The 24,495-nt window shown below is 33.4% G+C and overlaps 2 protein-coding genes and 2 long non-coding RNA genes across 4 annotated transcripts; 2 read left to right on the forward strand and 2 right to left on the reverse strand.

The window, feature by feature from the left end:
• Window positions 1-6: 6 nt before the first annotated feature.
• On the forward strand, window positions 7-650 carry LOC108762814 (uncharacterized). The gene is made up of 2 exons (XR_001940191.1): window positions 7-302; window positions 461-650. It is a non-coding gene; the product is annotated as an uncharacterized LOC108762814 (long non-coding RNA).
• LOC108762815 (uncharacterized) lies at window positions 402-2,181 on the reverse strand. The gene is made up of 3 exons (XR_001940192.1): window positions 2,028-2,181; window positions 1,726-1,918; window positions 402-1,628 (listed from the first exon to the last, which is right to left on the reverse strand). It is a non-coding gene; the product is annotated as an uncharacterized LOC108762815 (long non-coding RNA).
• Window positions 2,182-2,379: 198 nt separating this feature from the next.
• Window positions 2,380-12,262, forward strand: LOC108762813 (retinal-specific ATP-binding cassette transporter). The gene is made up of 26 exons (XM_018510006.1): window positions 2,380-2,656; window positions 2,746-2,849; window positions 3,281-3,926; window positions 4,015-4,307; window positions 4,468-4,626; window positions 4,710-4,950; window positions 5,020-5,187; window positions 5,917-6,104; window positions 6,715-6,876; window positions 6,961-7,069; window positions 7,151-7,305; window positions 7,392-7,553; window positions 7,635-7,706; window positions 7,807-7,945; window positions 8,265-8,502; window positions 8,574-8,733; window positions 8,868-9,084; window positions 9,169-9,684; window positions 9,780-9,905; window positions 10,061-10,276; window positions 10,366-10,638; window positions 10,761-11,062; window positions 11,136-11,283; window positions 11,370-11,580; window positions 11,685-11,898; window positions 11,990-12,262. The coding sequence occupies exons 3-26, from the start codon at window positions 3,611-3,613 to the stop codon at window positions 12,203-12,205; spliced, it is 5,001 nt and encodes a 1,666-aa protein (XP_018365508.1). The 5' UTR covers window positions 2,380-2,656; window positions 2,746-2,849; window positions 3,281-3,610; the 3' UTR covers window positions 12,206-12,262.
• Window positions 12,263-12,757: 495 nt separating this feature from the next.
• LOC108762777 (pupal cuticle protein 20) lies at window positions 12,758-14,868 on the reverse strand. Its single transcript, XM_018509945.1, has 5 exons — window positions 14,750-14,868; window positions 14,163-14,463; window positions 13,703-13,894; window positions 13,270-13,515; window positions 12,758-13,162 (listed from the first exon to the last, which is right to left on the reverse strand). The coding sequence occupies exons 1-5, from the start codon at window positions 14,756-14,758 to the stop codon at window positions 13,077-13,079; spliced, it is 834 nt and encodes a 277-aa protein (XP_018365447.1). The 5' UTR covers window positions 14,759-14,868; the 3' UTR covers window positions 12,758-13,076.
• Window positions 14,869-24,495: the final 9,627 nt, after the last annotated feature.

Here is a 24,495-nt window from a genome sequence, read left to right on the forward strand (position 1 = left end):
GTTCTATCACGAAAATCCAGCGGATCAGCCAGCAGCGGGGCCTGCAAGCCATACAATTTCCAGCATAGTAGCCAGTCAGATTGCCAGCACAGTAGCACACAAGCAATCCAGCAGGAAAAAGAGCATCGTGTGCCGCTGGCTTTAGACTAGATAGTCATAAAAATTTTTGAACAGCAAAATAACTGTTGCGTTATGCTAAACGCAAAAAAGTAGTCGACGTTACTGATAGAATAAGGATAGTGCCTTTGCTGTCCAATGGCTCCTGTTAACTGATATCAAGCTGTGTTCAACAGAAGTGTGATGTAATACTGTTACGGAATAATACTGTATGGTGTTGGTTTTAGTTGTTTTAGAGTATTAGTGTTGTAAACTAGAGTTAATCAATAAGTTAGTACTATGTATAGCTTATTGATTATATTAGTTTATTGGCTATTTGTTTTCATTGTATTTTTTTTTGTAGACTGGACAATATTCGTAGGGCCCACACAAATACTGTCCAACTGTTTTTTGGGTCTGTTTTTTCAGACCTTTCTTTTTCGGTATGAGATCCTTGAAAGCTGTTCATCACACTTGCAATGCTGAAACACAGCTTTGTATTGTTTTGTAGCCGAGCCTGTTGAAACTATTGAATAAAGATTTTGATGATTAAACCATGTTGATCTCTATTCCAACTTCCCAGATTAAGGACAGCAAAGGACACTTTCTTCACCAGTATCAGACTACCGATCCTCTACCCCTGAGGATCCGAAATACTCATCTATATTCTATTCTTATATAGGAATCGTATTGAAAACAAGTGCTTTCGGGAATTGAAGGATTATTTGCATTACTAATTTGATTTGCAAATTCGATAAAGACAAATTTGATAATGTATTTTATTTAAAGGCGAAGAATTAAAGTTATGTAATTTGCTAAAATCTTAATAAAAATATCAAATCAATTAACATAGGCATAATATACCTTTGACAATTAATTTAAATAATCGCTTAAATACAAAGTGATAGACATCACGTGGCTGATAATTGAACTAAAGTTACACTTGCCAGCGCTATACTTACGTACTAAAGTCACAGCATGTATACATAGAATACGCGATATCATTTCATCCTTCTTGTCATCAAACATTAAACAAGGATGAGATGCTGTGATGACGAGTACATTACAAAGGTGTGTTAAGTGGAACATATCTCTAGTGCATATATAACAAAAAATAGGTTTAAATGTGATAATTTTACTAAAATATTAATATACATCAAAATACACAGAGATGCATGAGTAATACACTTCCATATTACAAGTTTTGTGGAAAATACTAAATAAGTACAATATTATAATGAAATATTTAATACATATAATAATAGACAAGATATACTAAACGAACCTGGATGCAATCGCTATTAGTTTAGTATAATCTGCTCCTTTGCTGTAAGTCTGTTCTTTCATTTTCGTTTGGAATATATGAGGAATAGGCACCTGTATTCTTGTACCAAGAGTTGTGCCTACGTTGTCGTCTACGAGTACCAGATTGTTGCTATCAAACTTGGGAACTTTAAGGACCTGTTGCTGTTTCAATCCAACCAATATGTTCTTTTCCTTTTCACTTCTTATAGCATCTAAAATTCTATCACCTGAATAATACGTATAACAATGTTTAGATAAATTTCCTATAAAATGATAATATCTGTTATGTAGTTTTTCATTTATTGTTTCACCGATATATCCAACCTTTGTCCAGTGCTTGTCGTACACGTGTATGTAACGTAGCAGTGGTCTGCTCTATATCATATATTCATATCTTGCTTCGCTGTTATTCACTACTCTCAATTAACTCTATTTAATTATCTGACTCACAGGGGTTGAAGTAGAAACGTTTCTTCTTGCAACACTTGACACTGCGAAATTACCTCAAGAATGTGTCCTTAAAAGAAAATTCGGTAGTTGTGAGACACCCCTTGTAGATTATTATATGATATAGATTATTATTATAGGCTGAAAATCTTCGCAGATCTTAAGTGGAGGGCACCTACTAATGCTAGGCTCGTTTCTACCAACGTAGATTATTAATTTACAGTTCAATTTTATTCTTCATCTTTTTCTAATTTTCAGAACTAGAAATTATTTAAAATACATTAGCAGAAACGGGTATAAATGGGAAGTATTTAATAGTATTTTATCGGTGACCATATGGCATACGTAGGAATCAAAGGCTATGCAAGGCTGTGGGTACGTCCCGTTATTCACTGCGAGTGAAAATCTATAGTTCACGTCACATGTACTATAGATCTTCAGTACTTGCAGACTGCATTAAATGTAACAGAATACATTCTATAACGTTACGTACAGTTTCCCCTCTATATGATACGTTATCGCACCCGCATTTTTTACAGCAATTCAGCACGTTTAGCAGTGAGGATCGAACAATTGGCAACGAGTAGTTTCCTGAGTTGACGGTGTATGACCAGTGTATGACGGTATGACGTCGAGTGTTGGCACACGCTATCGATGCTATGCGACGCGTTGTAATTAAGTGTTTAAATATAACGCGTCGCAAAATTATCATTGTCTTTGATAATGTGATAAGATGAAGCTTTATAAGACGTACAACTTCGCTATTGAATGTCTCTGAGGAAAACTGGTGTGAAGTGTGACAGTTCTCGTGAGTATGTTTATGCATACAGTTGTCAAATCATTATCGTACATGTAATAGCTCTCATTATGTCTTTTTTTTGCATTCTGAATGATAAGGACGTGGAAATTGAACAAACGAGCTTGTATCGATTCCCATGTGTTATCTAAATTGCAAGTTCATTTTGACACAACATCTAGCAACGTACAGTTGGCATACGCAAGTAAGTTGAAAATATTAACAAATTGAATATATAATTCGGACATATGTTTCTGTGTCACGTTTAAATGAACACAGTGAAGTCTCATGTAAATTTGGAAAATGGCAGACGAATTTTTAAGAGAGAAACTGCAGGCTTTTGTTCTTATCATTTTTCTTGTCGATCATAAGTTCTCCATGTCTTTTCTGGAAATTCTTTACATATTTTCTTACATAGTTCTCGGTATTTGATATGACATCAAACTGTTTGATCTTTAAAAGCTGTTGAATAATCTTTGTTATGTTATTGATAATTATTAATGGTAGATTGAAGTTAAATTATTATAGTAATTATATATTAAAATCATGAATAATGACTTTGTGAATATCATGTATGTTCTATATTTTTACTTTACTCATACTATGACTCATGACTAATTGGTTATGATTGTTTAGGTAAAATTTACTGTGACAACAGTACCTCAGAAACCAGACTTAATATGTAAAGAAGAAACAATAAATTACATTTCTTTATATGATACCACAAAAACTACTACATTATAAATAGATTTCCACATTTTAATGACCAACGCTGTAGAGTTCATATATGATATATATGCTTTAAGTTGAAGCCAACATATACGTCAATTCCAATAATTTATTCAAGAGACTTCGTGTACTTTCAATGGCAAAGTAGTGTATACACTATTTGTAGATATTTGAATACAGCCCGCTAATAAACCTTTTCCATATTGAAATAAAATTGAAATACATCAAGATATAGAAATGGCTAGCGGATGGAAAATTTTTGGCTTGTTGATGTACAAAAATATGATAGTACGCAAAAGGCATTGGCGTATGACAATTTTCTTACAAGCTTTAGTACCTATTATAGTATTCGCATTATTGCAAGCTGTGAGAGATTTCAGCGTTCAACCTCCAGTTGTGGTGAACGTCAGCACATATTATCCTCTATATACACAAGATGAGTTAATGGAAAAAATTGATCATGCTTTAAATAAAGTGTATTACGTACCAAAAAATGCATATACGGATAAAATTATGGAATCTGTTAGACATTGTCTTCGTCTCCTGCCTGAAAGTAAGTATAAAATGGCGATTGAGAAATATAAATAGTGTCTTTTAATAGTTTATGACATTAAAATAATATCTTTTCTATTTTTATATAGATATGAATGGTTTTGCTAATGAAACTGAACTAGTAAATGTTTACACAAGGTCTCAGGCAAAAAATCCAATACTTTCTGCAACGGCTGTTATTTTTAAACAATATGATCAACCTACCATAAAATATAAACTGAGACACTCATGGAAGGTTCCAAATTATTTGTACCAAAACTTAGCAGGTGAACGTTTGAGTGCATCAACTTCGACGTATTTCGAAATGATGCCATTTATTCAAGTTCAGATCTGTTTGGATGAAGCATTTATAAAACAAGTAGCACCAGACTCTAACATAAAGGTATATGTTAAAAAGAATATATATACATATATTTTAATAATTAATTTATTATTAAAATATTTTACAAATTTAAATATTACATGTATGTAGGACCAGGTAAATAATATATGGTTGTGATATAATGGAATATTTTTAATCATTTCGTGGTGTTATTTTTCAGATGTCAATACAAAGAATGCCTTATCCACCATATGTTAAAATCGATGTGGTTGATACAATATTTCGTATGGTAATTGTTTCATTTGGAGTTACAATTTTTTTGATTACACTTTGTGTGGAAACCAACTATGCATCAAAAGAAAAGTTTATTGGCATAAATGTTAGTACATTATTCTTTCTTTATATTTTTTTATATTTTTTATATTTTTAATCACAAAAAAATATTTGTTTCATTATTTTCAGGTTTTAATGGCAATGAATGGAGTCAAAGTGGTCTACAATTTACTTAGCTGGTTAATTACAGGAATTTTAATGAGCACTATTTATATAATACCAACAATTATATTATTTAAGAATACTTTTTCTGATAATGTTGAGGCCCTTTTGGAATATGGAAATGCGTTTATATTTTGGCTTATATTTACTGCTCACATCGCTCATCTTATAACATTTGGCATGCATATTGCAGCATATTTCTCAAAACGTAGATATCTTTCTGTAAAATGAATAATTATTGAAGTGCACAAATCATAATCTTAATATCTTTTTACAGCACGATTTGTGACAATTGCCTTAGCTATCATTTATATGGCAGCATTATCACTCCATCAAAATATGATAAGGAGTGAAGTTTTCGGCGTTATACCATATTTTGGTATAATATTTCCAAATATTATGCTTCACAGACTTCTTCAAGAATCAAATGCCCATGAAAGCAAATGTAAGCAATCATTGTCAATGTATTTATGTAATTATGAGGATGATTCAAATCTTCAAATACGAATGAGTATTTTTTGTGTGAATACAAATCAGCATTGATAGATGTACTTACACTAAATAACAGATGAGTGTGTTCACTCTCTAGTTGTGTACCATGGCAGTTGGTTCTAAAGTAGTTGTTGCGATGTCCGAACAAATAATACCGGTGCATTGTACAACGCATTGTTCATATGTTAATCAAGTTTCTTTCGAAAATGTTAAAGCCATCGAAATTTTACGTAAACTACATAGATAATTCGGAGAAGGTGCAAGTATGCAATGATACTCTCTACTATTTGTTCGGATATCGCAACATCGATTACAGAAACAGCTGCTGCGAGTCCACTATGTAGAGTGTAAACAGACACCCCCTTAGGACCATTCCACACAAACTTGCAGAGCCGCATGACCATATGCATAAAGAAAATTATCCATCATATTTCTGTCATACAGACAAACGTAAAGTACGATTGGATGATTTTCTTTATGCATATGTTTATGCGTCTATGCAAGTTTGTGTGGAATGCCCTTGTTACAATCAATGTAAACACGTCCGCATTGATGCACATAAAAAAAGTCATTTATATTTAAACCACCCTCTACATTAATAGTTAATTTAAAAAACTTTAAAGGATTGTATGTATGTTAAACTTTAAAGGATAATATGTATTGTTTTATTTTTTTCTTTTAGTGATTGGTATTCAGTGGCATAATTTGTTTGTTCCTGGAGAAACGGAATATGGTATTGTAGGAAGTCCAGGTTTTATATTTCTCTTTTCAATTTTGGGTGCTGTGATACATTTTACACTTGCAGTATATGTAAATGCTGTACTTCCCGGTAAATATGGAGTCCGAAAGGATCCATTATATTTTTTAAAGGCAAGTTTTTATGCAAGAATTATAAATAGTACTACATCTGTGCATAAGTTCGTATGGTCAAGTTCGCGTATTAATAATCTGCTTAAAAAAGAACTGCGCATACGCGCTTTTGCAATATGCACGTGACTTGTCCAGCATCTGCTTGGCGCACGGGAAATTTTTGTGAATTTTGTTTGTATAGTCGTTGTTTTGCCTTCGTTTTAGATGAACTCTGACAAATTTCACTTTCGCTGCATGCTTCCATTTTTTAATAAAAAAAAGATAGTCGAAGCCAAAAGAATTTTGTACAACACGTATGATGAGGACGTGTCAATAAGGATGTGTAAAAAGTCATACAAATGCTTCCCGAATGCTGATTTCGATACTAATACTAATGTTCGACTGAGGTCATGTCGTGTCAAGGAAACTGATGATGTAGAGCTGCATGCCCTGCTTGACGAAAACCCAGCTATGATGCAAGATTTCTCAGAAATGGTTGGCATAGATCAGTCGACTGTAAGTCGACTAAACCGCGATTTGTTAAAAATGATGAACTTATGCATAGATCTAACATTGAAGAAAAATGCTATGTGTGTATGTGAGGTATAATTTTTATGCTGTTATATTTTAGTGTATCAAAAAGAACAAAGTAGCTCTTGATGATGAAGCTACTGAATTTGATTACGACAAGACTAATAAAGATTTTGAGCCAGTATTCGGTAGTGCACTTACACCTGGAATACAAATACGTGATCTTAAAAAGTCTTATACCACAAGCTGGTTACGAAAATCCGTAAGTTTATATGAAAGAATTTTATATAAGAAAAAATTTTATATTTTTATTATATTTGAATACTATCACGTTATTATATTTTAGAAAGTCGATGCTCTAAAAGGAGTATCGGTAGACTTTTACAAAGGACAAATTACTGCTTTGCTTGGACACAATGGAGCAGGCAAAACTACACTTATGTCTATATTAACAGGTATTACTTTGTATTGTGAGATAGTTCTTAATGAGAACGTCATTTTATGGGAGGTATTCTTACTGTATTTGTGTTTTATAGGTGTGACCAGCGAAACAGAAGGGAAAGTCTTCATAAATGGCAAAAATATAAGAAAGCACTTAAATAGTATTAGAAATGATTTAGGGCTATGTCCTCAAGAAAATATGGTTTTTCCAGATTTAAATGTATTTGAACAAATAGAATTCTTTGGCTTGGTGAGGATAATAATAATTTTTGTGGAATAAAAAAAATCGTATCAATAACATATTAATTGTCTATTTGCATTTTTATGTTACGACAGTTGAAAGCTAAAAGTAAAACCAGAAACGAAATTAAAAAGGATGTTCTTAACTTGCTTGCTAAGTTGAAGCTTTCCGAAAAGAAAGATTTTCTACCTAGCAAACTTTCTGGTGGTCAACAAAGAAGACTGTGCCTCGGAATGGCTCTTATTGGCAATGCTAGTGTAAGTTCTAAAATAGAGGTGTAATGAATGATGCATTATATAATTATTATATTAGTCTATATAAAATAAATTTGTATTCAGATCATAATTTTGGATGAGCCAACATCAGGAATGGATCCTGAAACCAGAAGAGATACATGGGATATTATATTAGTAAGCAAAAAAAAATTGAATTTAATTATTTTAAAAGTTGTGCATACATATATATTACATTATGTTACATATTTTATATTATTAATATTGTTTCATATAGAAACTTAGAGGAGAGAAAACAATATTAATTAGTACACATAATATGGAAGAGGCTGATATACTTGGTGACAGAATCGCGATAATGCATGCTGGTCGTCTTAGAAGTTATGGCACTGCAATGTTTTTGAAGAAACAGTATGGTATGATAACATATTTACTGATATTTAAACAAAATCTAGTAAATAGTACCCAGTGACTGGACATTGTCCTACGTCCGAACGTATACACAAAATTTATTATTATTTATTTCTCAAATGTTTTCTTTTATTACAATATTATAATTTAATTGTATTTAAAGATTAAATTGTAATATTATATTAAAAAACATTTTTGTGTGAGATTAATAATGATATAAAAATAATGTTTTGTGTAAATGTCCGGACACAGGTACATGTCCAGTCATTGAAACGTTTGCCTTAATTTAAATAATTGTTTTGTAAATTAACTTTTCTGTTTTAGGTCATGGACATATTGAAGTTACATTGTCGACAAAGTCTTGGTGTGTCCCCGAAAAAATTATAAGTAAATTTGACTCAAGAACGCAACAGCTTAGTGTTGATAGTGAAAAGATCGTTTTAAATGTTCCATATACTGATTCTTTGCCACAATCACTGGACAAAGTAGAAAGCGAAAGGAAACAATTAGGCGTTACTGGAATAAGCGTGTCACTGATTACTTTGGAACAAGTATTTTTAAAGTATGTTCGTTTTTTGAAATATGTTTTATATCTATGTTATTATTATTTTCTTATTTTATTATTGGTTGTAGGATTGTGAGAAATGAAGATAGTGGGAAACATCTTAATGAATTATTTACAGCACCATTACAGAAAGTTACAGGCACTGAACTATGCATGCAAACAATATCAGCATTATTTTGCAAGAAATTTACATACACGAGAAAGAATCTAACTAGCTTGCTGACGATTGTATGTATTTCTCTCTTTAATATATGCATCACTGATACAAAGATCAGATATATATCTTCGATGATATTCTTTGTACTTTTTAATACTTCGAAATTGAAAAGTTTCTTTTATTAACATGTCATTAATATTTTCAGCTAATTCTTCCCATTTTTTCGGTGCTTCTAATGGCCTTAAGTTATAGTTTACCAACCGATTCCACGGATATTGTTCCATTAAAACTTGATATGTACAGATATCCCAAAGCTTTATATTCATCAAACAACGAACCAATTGCTCAGAAGTATAGAAATATTGTTCAGAATATGGGCGGCGAATCAGAACGTGTAGCGCCAGATATAAGTGTTACAAGTGGTAAATATTATTATGTAATTTTGTATTAAGCATGATAATACATTTGTCTGAATGATAGTTTTTTTTATATATTATTTCTTTCAGCTCTTCTGAATTCTTCTAAGAATCTTGTGGAATACCGAAACAATCTTATAGTATCCGCTGAATTTAATGACACTGAAAATAATACATGGGCTAACGGTTTTTATTCCGGCGTAGCAATTCACAGCGTGCCGTTAACAGTAAATCTTTTAAGTAATTCGTTCATTAAAGCTTATGCTGGCGATGAATATTCGATTGTTGCGTCTAGACAACAATTACCGAATACGATATTTTCACTTCAATTACAATTGCCCGAAGCAGACTCGATGTCGCGTGTTTTGCTATTCTGTATGTTTTTCTTTCCCACTATGTCACTTTTCGTAATGCATCCTTTGCAAGAAACAGCAACGAAAGTTAAGCAACTCCAGCGTATGACCGGTGTCACTTCTCTATCATACTGGAGTACAATGTTCGCTTTCGATTTTCTGATATTTACAATAAGTGTATTGCTAATTACTTTAGCGCTCTACTTCATGGATGTTATTCTTGATATTCGTCTATATTATAAAGTAGAGATACGTAAGTTCTCTTATTCTAAATTATGTCCAATATTAATTAATATAATATATATTTTACTTCTTTGTATATATATTTATTTGCTTTTTTTTTTACAGTATACTTGATATTGACTCTGGAATTATTTGGTATTAACGTTTTATTTCTTGTATATTTATTCAGTTTTATGAATAAATCAAGAAGTACTATAATAACGATTTTGGGTGTTGCACCTATTGGCCTTGGTAAGCTTGCTGTAGTATAAGATATTAAATATTTATAAGATATTACAAATTTCAACGGGTATATTAATTGTGAAACTAATTGTTCTATTAAACATGCAAATATACACATTACTATATATAAAAATAAATAAACTCGATTTTAAACTTTATTTCAGTTATAATACAATATGTTCTACATCAAGTACTAGGCAATTTTGATTGGCTATATCCGCTACACGTTTTACAAAAGAGAATCTTCCGTCTAATTCCGTACGTAAGTTTGTTTCATGGTCAACTATCTTTTTTCAACATAGCAGTACAGAATGCAAGATGTCGTCGTCTACCAAATATACTTCAAGATGTAGTTTGTATTGCAAAGGATACTTGTTGTGGTAAGATTGTATAATATTCACTTAAAATGTAATTTTATGTTACTATTAATGATAAAATTTATGATTTATTTCATTATAATTTTTTTTAGGTTTGGATTGCAAAGATGGAGTGTGCAAAAATCAACTACCTTACTTCAACAATTTTGAAGATGATATGAATTTTGAAGAAAGTATAGTATATCTAGCTATAACACCAATTTTATATTTTGCTCTATTAATCATCTTGGAAGAAAAGTTATTGTTGAAATTACTCACAAAGATGGTTGGTACAAAACTAAGAAAGGAGCAAGATACAATGGATGATCAAGTGAAAAAAGAGAAACTTGCCGTAGCGTTAGAAATTAATAAAATCAACAACCAAAGTAAGATAATTTTTAGTATCTTCTAAGAAATGAGATATAAAAGTTATAGATTCATAGATAATTTAGTTTAGGAATGTTATAATTTATATAAAATATGTATATATGACTTTATGTAATGACAGGTGTAAATACGAAAGAAGAATTAAAATCAGGTGCTACAGAGACTACTAATTTAGAACCATTACAAAGTCCAATAAGTGATGGTAACAGTCTTTTCTTGGTGTATGAATTAAGTAAATACTATGGGAAATTAATGGCCGTGAAAGAAATCAGTTTTCGAGTGAAACCGCGGGAATGTTTCGGATTGCTCGGTGTAAATGGCGCCGGAAAGAGTACAACTTTTAGGATGCTAACTGGAGAAGAAATGTCTAATAGTGGTATAATGTACTTAAAACAAGCAGAAATCCATTCACAGAGAACAAAGGTAATAACTTATACAATAATTTAATCTATTTAGTGTTATATTGTTTATAATATAAGAGGATTATTTTTTGTAGTATCTTTCTGAAATGGGATACTGTCCACAAACTGATGCTTTAATACCTTCCTTAAACGCTTTTGACCATTTACGACTATTTGCTCGTCTTCGCGGTATACCAAAGGTCAACGTAGAGTTGGAAGTTAATAAATGGATTAATAGACTAAGTAAGTAAACGATAATAGATGCAGAATTTTAAAAAGAGTACATGTAAAAAAAGCGTGTGATAAATATGAATAATACGTTATTTTAGATTTAACCGCTTGTATGAAGCAGCCAAGTGGTACTTACAGCGGTGGTAATAAGAGACGCTTAAACATCGCGATAGCTCTTATTGGTAATCCTACTCTTGTTCTTTTGGATGAGCCCACAACTGGCGTCGATCCTGCAGCTAGAAGATCGCTTTGGAATACTTTACAGTCGTGTCAGGCAGCAGGACAGGCTATTATACTTACGTCTCACAGGTATCTTTTAGAGTCCAAAAATTTGGAATAAAATATTTGAATTTAAATTTTAATATAATTCATTTTGTTGAACGGAATATTAAAATTATAATATTGTTCAACAGCATGGAAGAGTGCGAAGCACTTTGTAATCGACTAGTCATTATGGTGAAGGGTGAATTAGTTTGCATTGGTGCAAGTCAAGAATTGAAGCAGCGATTTGGAGCGGGTTACGATATTCATATACAATTGAATCCAAGCCGAACGGGCGAAGATGTTAACAGTATAAAGAAAATTGTTGAATCTACTTTAACATGCGACATTAGAGATGAAAATTTGGTAATGATAGTGCTTTGCTTAAAAGACAACAATTGATTGCTTTAATTTTTTATTCTTTTATCTTACTATTAGTTTCTATTCATTTTTGCAGGGTTTTCTTGCCTATCATGTAACTGATTGTAATACAACGTGGGAAAAAATGTATGATACAATAAAGAATCTAAAGCAAACATATAGTTGCATCAAGGATTACGCTGTTCTATCTGCAACTTTGGAACAACTTTTTATTCAGTTTGCAAGAGGAGCTGAAATGATTGAGTCTAATACATCTCCAACTTGTGCTACTAGTCATCCAGAAACAGTATAAAATGGATATCTTATTATGTCTTGCATACGTAGAAATATATTTAAGATGTAGGTACTAAATAGATAGAAATTGATTTAAAATTAATTTTCATTCCAAATTGTATATGTTGTTAAGTTTGACTATATTATAATCTTATTTAACAAAATTGTAATACCTATATTAGTACACATTGTATCTAATTTAATATCACATTTATTAATATTAATAATGTTAATATATTTAATTTAAATTAAATTAAAATAATTTAATATTAATTTAATGTCACATTGAATTTAATCGTTACTATAACTTCTTTAAATTAGTGCAATAATTATTACAAATATACGCATTTTTATGTAAATAGAATTTTTTTATAGATAACAAAATATTAGAAATTTAGATTACAATATTAATTTATTAATATTTTATTATATATACATATGTAAAACGATTTACATACACAATATATATTTCACAGTGTTAATACACCGTTTATTTATTTAATTTATTCATTATTCATGTATAATATACATCTCAAAATATATGATTATTTTATACACTCACACACGCACGAGTGTGTGTGTGTGTATGTATGTATATAATAAGCGCATATAAAGAATAATGCACAATATATATCGCAGTTGTTTAGTTCTCAATTGCATAGTGTCATAGTGTATATGTATAAGGTGCTTTAATATCGGGATTGCTGCTACACAAAAGCAACTTTAAGAACAAAAAAATTAGAGAGTGGGTATAAATAAGTCATATCACTTTATATAAATAAAAAAATTGCATGAATGATATATCGTTATGTACATGAAATAGATAAACGGAAAATGGTATGCATGTCTGTGTACGGTATGCACAAAAATGATCCTCGCCAATCTGTTGCCTAATATTGGTAGCCACCACTTGAACTTGTCTGGTATGAGCTTGGTCCCTGGTAGGCACTGCTTCCATGGCCGCTATGACCACCTCCTAATATAAAGAGATATAATTTGATAATCAGTAGGTCATGCTTAAGATATTAATATGCATAATTATAAAAGTTTGTTTATATATTTAGTTGAAATCCTGTAATCTACCTCCGCTGGGATATCCACTACCTCCGTGCGAATATCCTCTACCACCACCATCCTGATTCTCTCCCCTAGCTTCGGCGGCGAGCGCTAATTCAACACCTCGTTGAATTTCCGGTGGAATCGGAGGTGGTGTCGGCAAGTGAGCGCCTTGAGGATGAAAACCATATTCGTCCGCCGTATACGTGATCGAATATTGCACACCATCGGAACCAGTATAAGAAAATGATCCGCTCACCGATTCGGATTCTCCTGCAACACCGCACGCACTTGTTTTGACGCAATGTCCTCATTGTCACCGATTACATCGCGTTGCGACACGACACTTCCATGAGAAGCAAGCATTGTTTAGCTACCGCTCGTTCAAGACTGATATACAGCCACTTCAGTAATGAAACAATTAATAAATTTAATCGGATATGGAAACGCAATCTCGTACCTTGCCGATGACCTGTTTCTTGCACGGTAATACCATTTCCAGTTTCATAACTATATTGATAGTTTCCGTCACCAGTGTTCTCACTAGTATAAGAAATAATGGGTATTTGTTGGCCACCACCATGGCCACCACCATGGCCACCACCATGGCCACCACCATGGCCACCACCATGACCACCACCTAGTCCGCCGCCTAATATACAAAATAAAATATTAAAAATCACATATCTAAACTGCATTTAAAAAAATTAACTATTTTCAAGGAAAATCGTGTGTGTGTGTGTTGATTCAATATTTCTAAAAAAGATCTAGTTAACTTAAACTTCATGTAATAATATCGTAATGGAAATTTGAGATTCAGATAGATACAAGTAAATAAATGACTATATGAAGAATAGCATATAAGACAAAATAATTACTTTCCTCTCTTATTCAGTAATTATACTTTTGTTCAAACTTACCACCTGCGTAAGCGCCGCCACCACTCCCAGGACCAAATCCGCCCGGCCCACCATGACCACTAGAACCACCATAACCACTTGGACCACCAAAACCACTTGGACCACCAAAACTACTTGGACCACCAGGACCACCTGAGCCACTCGGGCCACTAAGTTTAATAGGTCCACCTCCACCGTGTCCTGATGGAGGATGAATCAATCCTGGTCCACCTGCACTTCCGGCACTACTGGGCGGAAGATAAGTGGTATCTAATCTTGCGGCATAGCATGTACCAATGATGGCCAGCAATGCTATTGAGAGCTGTTGAAATAAGCCGAAAGGGATAAAAAAAAGTACAATATAAGAAAATAAAATAGTACAAAATAAGTAATCGAACAAAAATACAGATATTTATAGATCTCATTTTTTTTCAAACACACGACATTCTGCACGGTAAACGGAAATCGTACAGTACCGCTGGTTGGAGAACCGTCCATAAAATTTCGTGTGCAATTAATAGATTCTATTTTTAATTAACTAGGAGATCCGAGACTCATTCCAAATTTCAACAATCGAATTAAAGAGATTTCCATTGCGCGGCTCGTACCGATCTCATCTCGTTGGTTGCGCGTCGTCGATCGATAATAGATATTATTGAAGCACACTGTTGAAATCGCGTGTATCGCCAAACCGACTATGATAATTGATCTGCACATATTCAGGTCGGATTCAGCATGCTTATATACTGATTCCGCGCAAGGATCGTCTTCCTCCCACCCTCCAACAAGCAATCGGGGATGGCACCACGGTTGGATATAATCCGGTGATGCGTTCTTTGAAGATTCGCCAACGAATCCTCGTTGACTAGAGACGCCCAGAGGAGAAGAAGAGAGAAGAAGAGATAGAGTGCTGGATGAAGACACGCACGGTGGGAGGGCCATCGGAGGGGGTGGCAGTTGCGGAGGAGGCATCCATCGAGATGAATCTCATCGAGCTAGGATGAGGGGTGATTGCGTAACGCCAGGTTGATACAGATCGACAGGCATCTCCGAATGGATCTGAAGGTCGACCAATGGGATTGGCATGAAAGCGAAGCGATAGGGTTGAGGCAATGAGCTGTAAAAGTAAAGCAAACTATCTAAACGATATATCATGTAGATTAAAAAGAGCGCTATTTAAAACAACTTAATATTTGTGTAAAGTATATGTTACATGGTCATTAAATCTCTCAAAATTTTTTATTATTAAATGAATTAAATGATACCCTGGTGGAAAAATTTTGCTGAAATTATTCCACGTTTTGGAACACTTCGCAACAATATTTCAGAAAAATTTCAACAAAAATTTCAGAGAAATCCCCTACAGCACAAAGTTGCACAAAAGTTGCAACACCGCTGCTGCAACATTGCATATTGCATCAATATTGCTGCAAATTTTGTGCTATATGGGAATTTCAACAAAATTTCAGAGTAATTTCAATTTAGTGTCAACAATTTTTTAGTATGTTAGCTGAAAAATTCGCTTTTAATAAATTTTCAGCAATTTCGCTGAAATATTCCAAAACGTGGAATAATTTCAGCGAAATTTTTTCACCAGGGAAGTATTTGATGATTTCTCGGTGCACATCCTAAAGAGGAAAGCGGTGGGAAAGCATGGAAAAGCTGAGCTGATGACGCTGCTGGTATGCACTCGCCGCGCGTTTCTCCCTTGTAATTATATCGGCTCTTTCAATGCGGGAATTATACCTGCGGAGTTGTCATCACCGTCGCCATTGCGACGGGCTCGTTGCGCAATCATACGTTGACAGCATCTCCGGAGCGCATTGACTGATACAAGGATCGTGCGTAGTATTCATGTGTGCGCTAGGTCGGGAACTGGGTGTTGCTATCCAAGCAACAATTTGACGTCCTTGAATTAAACGTCCGAAAATGTCTCGAGAGATCCTGTTTATGTCGCTGTACTTTACACGCGTATAATACGCCCCAAGGACATTGCTTGGACGTCCTACAATGAATTTATTTACATAGATATATTTGGAATGTCCAAGGTATGTCGTTAATATGTCCGATTTTTGAGCAGTGCACGAACAATTATCAGTAAAGTCCGAAGACCTAGAATTATCAAACAACTTTATATACTTTCATCTTGGAGCCCAATGACTGTTTGGTATCCTTCTCTTTGTTTCCAACAACGTTTAGATCAGAAGAGATAAATCATTTCCGAATTATTCTGTAACATTTAGGCTAATTCTACAATGCGCTTTTTATTTCCTGTTTCTTGCTGTTTGTCTCTTGCCTTCTTGATCAAAAAGGCAAGAGACAGACAGAGACAAACAGCAAGAAACGGGAAACAAAAAGCACATTGTAGAATTAGCCTTAAGATTAACCATATTAATGACGTCTATTAGACGTCTTTGGGCGGTACTTTGTACGTACGAGAGACATTTACGGGATTTGATTTGAACGTCCATATGACATCGAATTGTTAATTGCTTGGGTAAGTATTGCGGGTACCTGGACAACCTGGGATGATCTCCTGCGCAGAACGTGGGTTCTATAACGTGCTCACATGTGACGGAAAGTTTATCTTTCTCGCCAGTTACAGCAACAGTTATTAATGAGAGCTATTATCTCGTCAAGAAATCGCGCGCCTTTTTATTCAGATCATCAGAAGATGAATATTCGAATAATTATATATATGACCGAGAATCAGATCCGGTTAGCCGAAGATTCGATAGTTACGTAAGACGGGTTGTAAAAGAACCAATCCGCGAGATCGTTGGTTCGAAGCTCACGATCGCACGAGAATATTACGCATATGATATAATTGCGCGATCCTAACACGATTCTATGCTGTAAACAGTTCCATAAAATAGAACTGCGCGCATAAACCGAAGCATTTGAAATCGTCAAGGTATTACCGATCGACACGTAACTCGCCGGTTAACGATCCACCTCTGGGTCACCGTACTCACGCTTCGTCGTAGTTCGTAGACGAAGCGATGATAGTATCCCAATAGGCATCCTGCAGAATTCCCGCTCGCCTCGTAATGGAGAGAAAGATAGCGTACGTGCTTGTCTAGATTCCCAGGGAGATGAAGCGACCGAACTTCGGATCCATATTGAGAAATCGTAGCTGCAAAATCATTACGCTTCGACGTTACGTGAGAGCGGTACACACAAAGAGGAAATAGGAGGAAACGTGATAATTCGTATGTTCCAATTCTCGAGTTTAATAGATGTATTCAGCAAGTTGCGCGGATGCAGAGGTACGGTTGAGACAAAAAATAGCGAGCGATCGTGAGCTACGAGCTTGATAATAGGATATAATGACTCCGTATCAAAACACTTATATACTCAGGTATAAGAACGGAAGACTTTTTGCTGAAGTATTAAAAAATTTAGCTTATAGATACTGAAAACAATTTTATTAGATTATCAAAATAATTAGGTACATATATTGTAGGATGCTGGTAATTGCTAGAATGTTGAAACTTTTTGCAATTAACATTGCTCATCATGTGCTTGAGAGTTTCTTATATACATAATACTTTTGATGGTCCAATACAATTATTTGTAACTTTATTTTCATTGACAGCACATTAAATATTTTTAATTTCAAGCAGGCACATTAAAAATATTTAATGTGTTGTTAATGAAAATGAAGTTATAAATAACTTAAATTTAACGTTTACTTACATTAAATTTTATACATATCTACGTAAAATTTAATAAAAAATGTACTAAACTTTATAAAATTTTATGAAACGTGCACTAAATTTTATGTACATGTACACAAATATACTTTTCAGTTACAGATACTTAAAATTTAATGTAGTCATAAAATTTAATTTAATTTATGTAACTTAAAAGTACATTAAATTTCATGACATTTTTAACAGTGTATATATAAATTTTTTGATATTTCAGCAAAATTGTTCCTTCTGTGCAGGATGCTCTAAAAAAAAAAAAGTAGAAAGAGAGAAATTTTATTAAGCTAATTGGAATCCTACAGGGAAAGAATGCTTTTGCTCTGAAAATATCTGAAAATTTAGCTAAAAAAAAATGCAGGTTTAAAAATAATTTTGTCAAATCATCAAAATAATTACACATGTAGGATTCTGAAGCTGGTTTCTAGAATATTGCTCATTGTGCTTGAATTTCCTACATAATAATTTTGGTCCAATAAAATTATTTTCAGATCTGTATCTAAATTTTTAGATACTTCAGTAAATTATCTATCGATGTGTAGAACACTGCAGAATCATAATAATATCATCAGAATATCATCATGACTTTACCTGTCATTTTTAGATGACGTCCTTCTGAAGTAATTATATATAATTTCTATCTGAAGCATCACTTTTCAAGGAAGATCTTGTATACATGCAGTTACTGATTAGTTATTTGAGTAGATGATCCTATCCCTTGGCACGCAATTCGTACATTTAATTTACCTTGCTGCTCGTGTTATGCCAGAGATGAGATTCATCTTCGCGAGAAATCTCTGTCGGAACTACATAGGATTCACGTACGTGAATCTCGAAGTGTATCGAATTCCATGCACGCGTTCGCCGATCGAGACGTGGCGTCGGGAGATAATTGAAAGGATTGAACGGACATGCACGTACGGTTCCCTCCGCAATTAATCCCAAAGATTTCAACGTTCTCCAGATCTTATCGATCGCGTCAAAAGAGACTTCAGCCTTCATACAGCCTCCGGTTGATGATATTCCTTGGATGCAGATTTTTTTTATAAAGAAAAACATTATGGCACATATTTGTTCAAAATTATTTGATACTTTTACTTTTCAAACATTTTGGCGAATAGTTTTTATTTCCAACAAAAGTTAACAAAAAATCAAAATGATTTTAATTTTTAGCAGCAATAAATAGTCAAATTTGTGTAAACAAAAAATCATCAGTTTAATTTTTACGTCGTCAAAATAGAATCATTTTTACTTTCTCTTGACTCGGTGCCTTCCATTTATAATGACACAATTAAGTCGACACAAATGTCGTTATATTTTTCTTTGGATTCTATGAGTAACACAGAACAATATCTGTGTCGACTTGTGTTACTAAATGGAAGACACCCTTCGTGCGTTTCTTGGGTCGGTTCGTCCAATTAGTGTGCAAGCCAGTCGTAATTCAACGGCACGAGTTCGATCATACCATAGCTCAACCAAGTTTCGACGGCGCATCGCGGAAGTATCCCGATATTGAAAAGCGATATATGAAGGAGATTGTGCAGAAACAGGAGCTGTGCTCTACCTACGCTCTCTTCCTCGCGACCTCGCGCACGCGATCGTACCATTTCGAAAGAATGGGAGCTCGCGTTGCGGAGGTCGATGAAGAAAAAAAAAGATTGCGGTCTCTCTGGCGATTTTCTATTACGCATCATCGCGGTATTGACGCAACTCTACAACTTGGCAAAAAAAAAGAAAGAAAGAAGGGACGAAGCTGACTTTTATGCTTCGCACGGGGTTAAAAGCAGTTGCCATTTATATATTTCACTATTCTCTAAATTCTTTGAAGTGGAATTTCACTCTAAAGAGAGAAAATTGAGCCAGTTGTGAAAAGGAATTTCAAAATCCCCGGTAAAAAATTTTTCATGCATGAATATGTATAAATATGTATAAAGATACATAAATATTCATAAACATGTATAATCATATATAGTGAAAACATAAAAAATAATTAAAGGGATTTTCGCATTGTTCGTTTTAGAAAAAAACAAATTTGGAAAAATGTAAAAAAATTACTCATACACAATTATGTATAATTTTATAGTAATTTTTTTACGTTTCTTCAAACTTTTCTAAAACAAATAGTGTGAAAATTATCCTTTTAATTATTTTTTATGTTTTTACATTACTATTGTTATTTCTATTACATTAAAAAAAGTAATTTTATACAAAAAAAAGAGGGATGTATTTCATATATAATTATAGATGTTTATAAATATTTATACACATTCATGTATGAAAAATTTTTTACCGGGATCTTTATTAAGAGTGAGATTTCACTTTTTAGAATGACATTTCACTATAAAAGTTTTAATGTACGCATAAAAGAGTACGTGTTTTAAAATCGGCAGACCAATGCGATGCTGAGTTTAGATTAAATTAATAGTGATTTCGATCACTCACATTACACTGAATTAGTGCGCATTAAACTCAAGCAATGAAGTGACATTATTACATGAACAGCAAACGTCAACATGATGTCAGTTACCTGAGAAGACTGTTTTATGTAAGTATTTCAGATGGAATAATATAATCAGCTTTGTTAATATCTAATGAAATAATGCATATATATGTATATTCTGTTAAATGTGACGATGCATTATTGGATATTTAATTATTTAATATATTTATATGCTTTTACACACACACATTTAACTTTATTAATTTCATGTACAGAGCAGCTTTCAATATGCATTATCAAAATTAATATTAAATTATTAATATTAATAACTTTTTGAGTATAGATATGTATAAATGTCTGACAAAAATCAATTCCTCCACACTAAACTTGCGGGTCAGTTCTAAGTAGAATCGTAAGACTCGTAAAATGTTCTCGTAAGACTTGTAAGAACTTTCAAGTGCTTATATGCAATATCTTTATAGACAGCTTATTGCTAGTATTTACGAGAAATATAAAGTAGATATTTACGCGAATAATCGTACTATTACGGTACATAGAATTACAATATCAATCGTAAGTTCTACAAGTTTTACGAGAACAAGTTACGAGCCTTTACGATTCCGTTTAGGATATATTAACCCATTAATTACATATCTGCCAATTTGTCCGCTTCGATCGCATTGTAAATTAAGAGAAAACACATAAGACATCGTTACGTCATCTCACGAGAGACTCGACGTGTCGTTTTCGCGAGGCGCATATAATTGGGATGCCCCGTTAATTTCCATTAATTTTCATCGCAACGACACCTTCCGCCGTCATTAAACGAACACTGTCCCCGGCGTTTGTTGCGCCTCATTTTCATAATCCTTCCTCTTAGATTGCTGCAAAATATACCGGCATTATTTTATTGCCGGCTAGCATCTTCCCACGATCATCTTTCTCGATATGTACGTTCTACGGTACATGATGGATGTTTCTTGCGCGATGATCGATGTGTAGAGTATCGCGGATCTATTTATAATAATCGGGCATTGAGAAAATCCTCAAACAATTCAATATTGTATAATGAATTCGATCGTTTTGAATATTATCCGAAAATTCTTGAATACCTTGAAAATTTAAGTTGGAATCATCTTATGCATTGAATATCATCTTACCCTTACAGTAATACAATTTCTCATTAAACACCAATTAATTCTACAATAACATAACATCAATATTAGAATTTTACACTTAAGAACGTAACTGTTACATACAGCATGTGTTATATTATATTTATATTGTTCAGTGTAAAATTATAACATATTAGAGCTAGAGTTTCTACAATAAGCCATTACCTAATAAGCTTTAGTCATGAACTGTAAGAAATCGACCAATCACAATTGTGAATGTGAGAAGAATAATCGACTATGATTAGTTAATTTCTTCCGGCTTAAAATTTAAACCTTAAGTAATGGTTTATATTGTAGAAAGCCTATATATTAATAATGTTACGTTATTATTAGTTGCTTACTGTGCTTACTGTATTATTAGCAATATATATGTATAGCATTTATACTGATATTTTCCAAGTAAAGCACAAAAATTGTAATAATATCATAAGGACATCATGACTTTATTTGTTACAAATTTATTGTAAATCTCAAACGGTATACGTCATGATGACGTCCTATGTTATCAATTCAGGGATGGGAAAGTTACTTTTAAAGTTACTTTAAAGTTACTTTTTATTTAGAAATTAAGAGAGTGCAATTATAAATAATATGAAGTTGAAGCAAATGATAAAATATATGAAATAAAATATCTTAATTTATTGTAATGAATTTCTAAATAAAAAGAAACTTAAAAATAACTTTAAGAGTAACTTTCCCATCTCTGGTTATCATTATGACTTTATTATACTGATCACTCTGGGACATGTTCAGATTCCCAGCCGGATACTCCCGCCTAGTGAGAAATGGCAATGGAATTGATATCGAATCGACGACATCAATTTGATGATTTTGATGTCAAATCGACATCGAAACTCACTGGGTCACTGGGCGGGATGTCATCCTTATTTAATGTTCGGTAAACAACAAGCAAAATAGAGTGATACCTGGATGGCACTAAGGGTGGAACTCTAAAACATTAGGGATGTTTTGCAATACCGTTTATCCAGATACGGTGAACGCTATCTTCTTCTTAACAACTAATTAAGAAAAGGATAACATGACTTTAGCATTTAGTGTTCATCACACATATCTGGATCCACGTTATTATTGCAAAAACTCCCTATTATATATATGTATATATATATATACAGAAAAAGCAAAGTTTACTACGTATTTCTGTAATGCGCACGCTTACGCAATATATATCGCGTGTCGTTCGCCGCATCGGAATTCGAAAATGTCACGGAATTTCGATCCGCGAGATCGTTATATCGCCTATCGATCAGAGAAAGAGAAAGAAAGCATTATTTATTGTTCGCTCGACAGATCTCTTTAAGCGAGAGAAAGAGATATCCCTCTGTCGCGAAATATCTGCCGCGCGATCTCTTTCGGTTACTCCAACCGATCGGTTGCTCCTCTCTCGCGCTGGTGAAGCAAGTGAATGGACGCCTTGGCTGTCGGTAGCTGGAGCCTTCCTGCGAGCGCGAGGTTAGCCGAGCAAAAAGAAAATATAGTTCAGGCTGCTGAGTAAAAAGCCGATTGCATAATGTAACCAAGGCACGTCGCAACGTCGCTTTTACGAGGCGGTGCAGCTCCTCTTTGCTGTCATTGTTGACCTTTGGAAAGTAGCAGGCACTCATATAAGCGCGTGTACCCCAAGGGGTGCAGCCGTCGTCGCAGTGGCGGGCCTCATAATGTATGTTATGTGGCCGAACATAAATGCGCGCACCTCTGGAATCAGATCTAGATCGAGCGATGAGCGCGAATGAACGAATTTGCTTCAACGCACGAGCGTGTTCAAGTAGCACGCAGTGCTTACAAAGCATTAACAAAGCGCTAAAAATGTGTATACAATCGTTTTTTTTAGCGCTTTGCAAGTGCTACTTGGGTGTAGACACAGTGCCACGAGTCCAATTACTCGAATCTCCCTTACAGAAATCAAATTTAATACACTTAAAGCCCAGTTTTAAAACTCACGGTTAACTCTTAACCGAGGTTGAACTTGTTTCTCATTTCTTTCCAATCCTAGAATTGAAAAGAGATAATGAATAAGTTGAACCTCGGTTAAGAGTTAACCGTGTGTTGTAAAACAAAGGCTAAATTTTGCTGAAAACCTGAAGATTTTAGTTAGATACAGATCTGAAAATGATTTTGCTGGATCAAAACAATTATTAGGTAGGATAACAAAATTGGTTGCTAAAATATCAAAACATTTTGCAGTATTGCTCATAATGCAAAATTCTTGCAAAATTATTTTGATGGTCCAACAAAATTACTTTCAGATCTGTATCTAGCCAAAATTTTTAGATTTTTCAGCAAAATTGCTGTTTCACTATTGGAAAAAAAAAGATTAATTGCTTATTTTGAGTATTAAAAGCATTATTATTTAGGAAGACATTTAACTTTGTTAGTAACTAAACTTATTATTTTTTTATAAAAGACATGAAACACATTAATCAATCTGCATCCAGATTAAAAAAAAATAATTAATACTAGAAGATAACGATTATTTTGAGTATTAAAAGTACTGTGAACAACACAATATGTGTCTAATTAATATATATCTAATTAATACTCAAAATAAGTAATTAATTACTATACTTTCCAGTAAAATGAATTAAATTTTTGTAAGGGAGGCAAATTGACAAATCCATCTTTTAAAAATAGTGGCGAAATTATAAAAATATCTTTGACCCTACAAAGACAAGCCTTAATTAAAAATGACCTTTTAAGCGTATGCGATAAGCGTGTACGACAACACTTGTTGGAATTAATCGATTGATCCAACGCGCCTTTTCATAGAGTAATTATATACATATTGTATTGACATGCGTGCTGTAATCGCAAGGAGGATTAATTAACTATTCGTGCCGTACTTTCGATATCTTCGTCAATACTTTCGCCATAATCATTAGCAAATAACTTGCAATGAAGCTGACTTCATTCATCGCAAACCGGTTCCGCGATCGCTACAGGTTGATCCGGAAAATTGGCACTAAGCAGAAACGCAATACAAGCTGAGAAGATAGTGATATAATCGTATTAGT

The sequence above is a fragment of the Trachymyrmex cornetzi genome, unplaced genomic scaffold (genome assembly GCF_001594075.2).
Source record: "Trachymyrmex cornetzi isolate Tcor2-1 unplaced genomic scaffold, Tcor1.1 scaffold321, whole genome shotgun sequence".
Classification (NCBI taxonomy): Eukaryota; Metazoa; Arthropoda; class Insecta; order Hymenoptera; family Formicidae; genus Trachymyrmex; species Trachymyrmex cornetzi.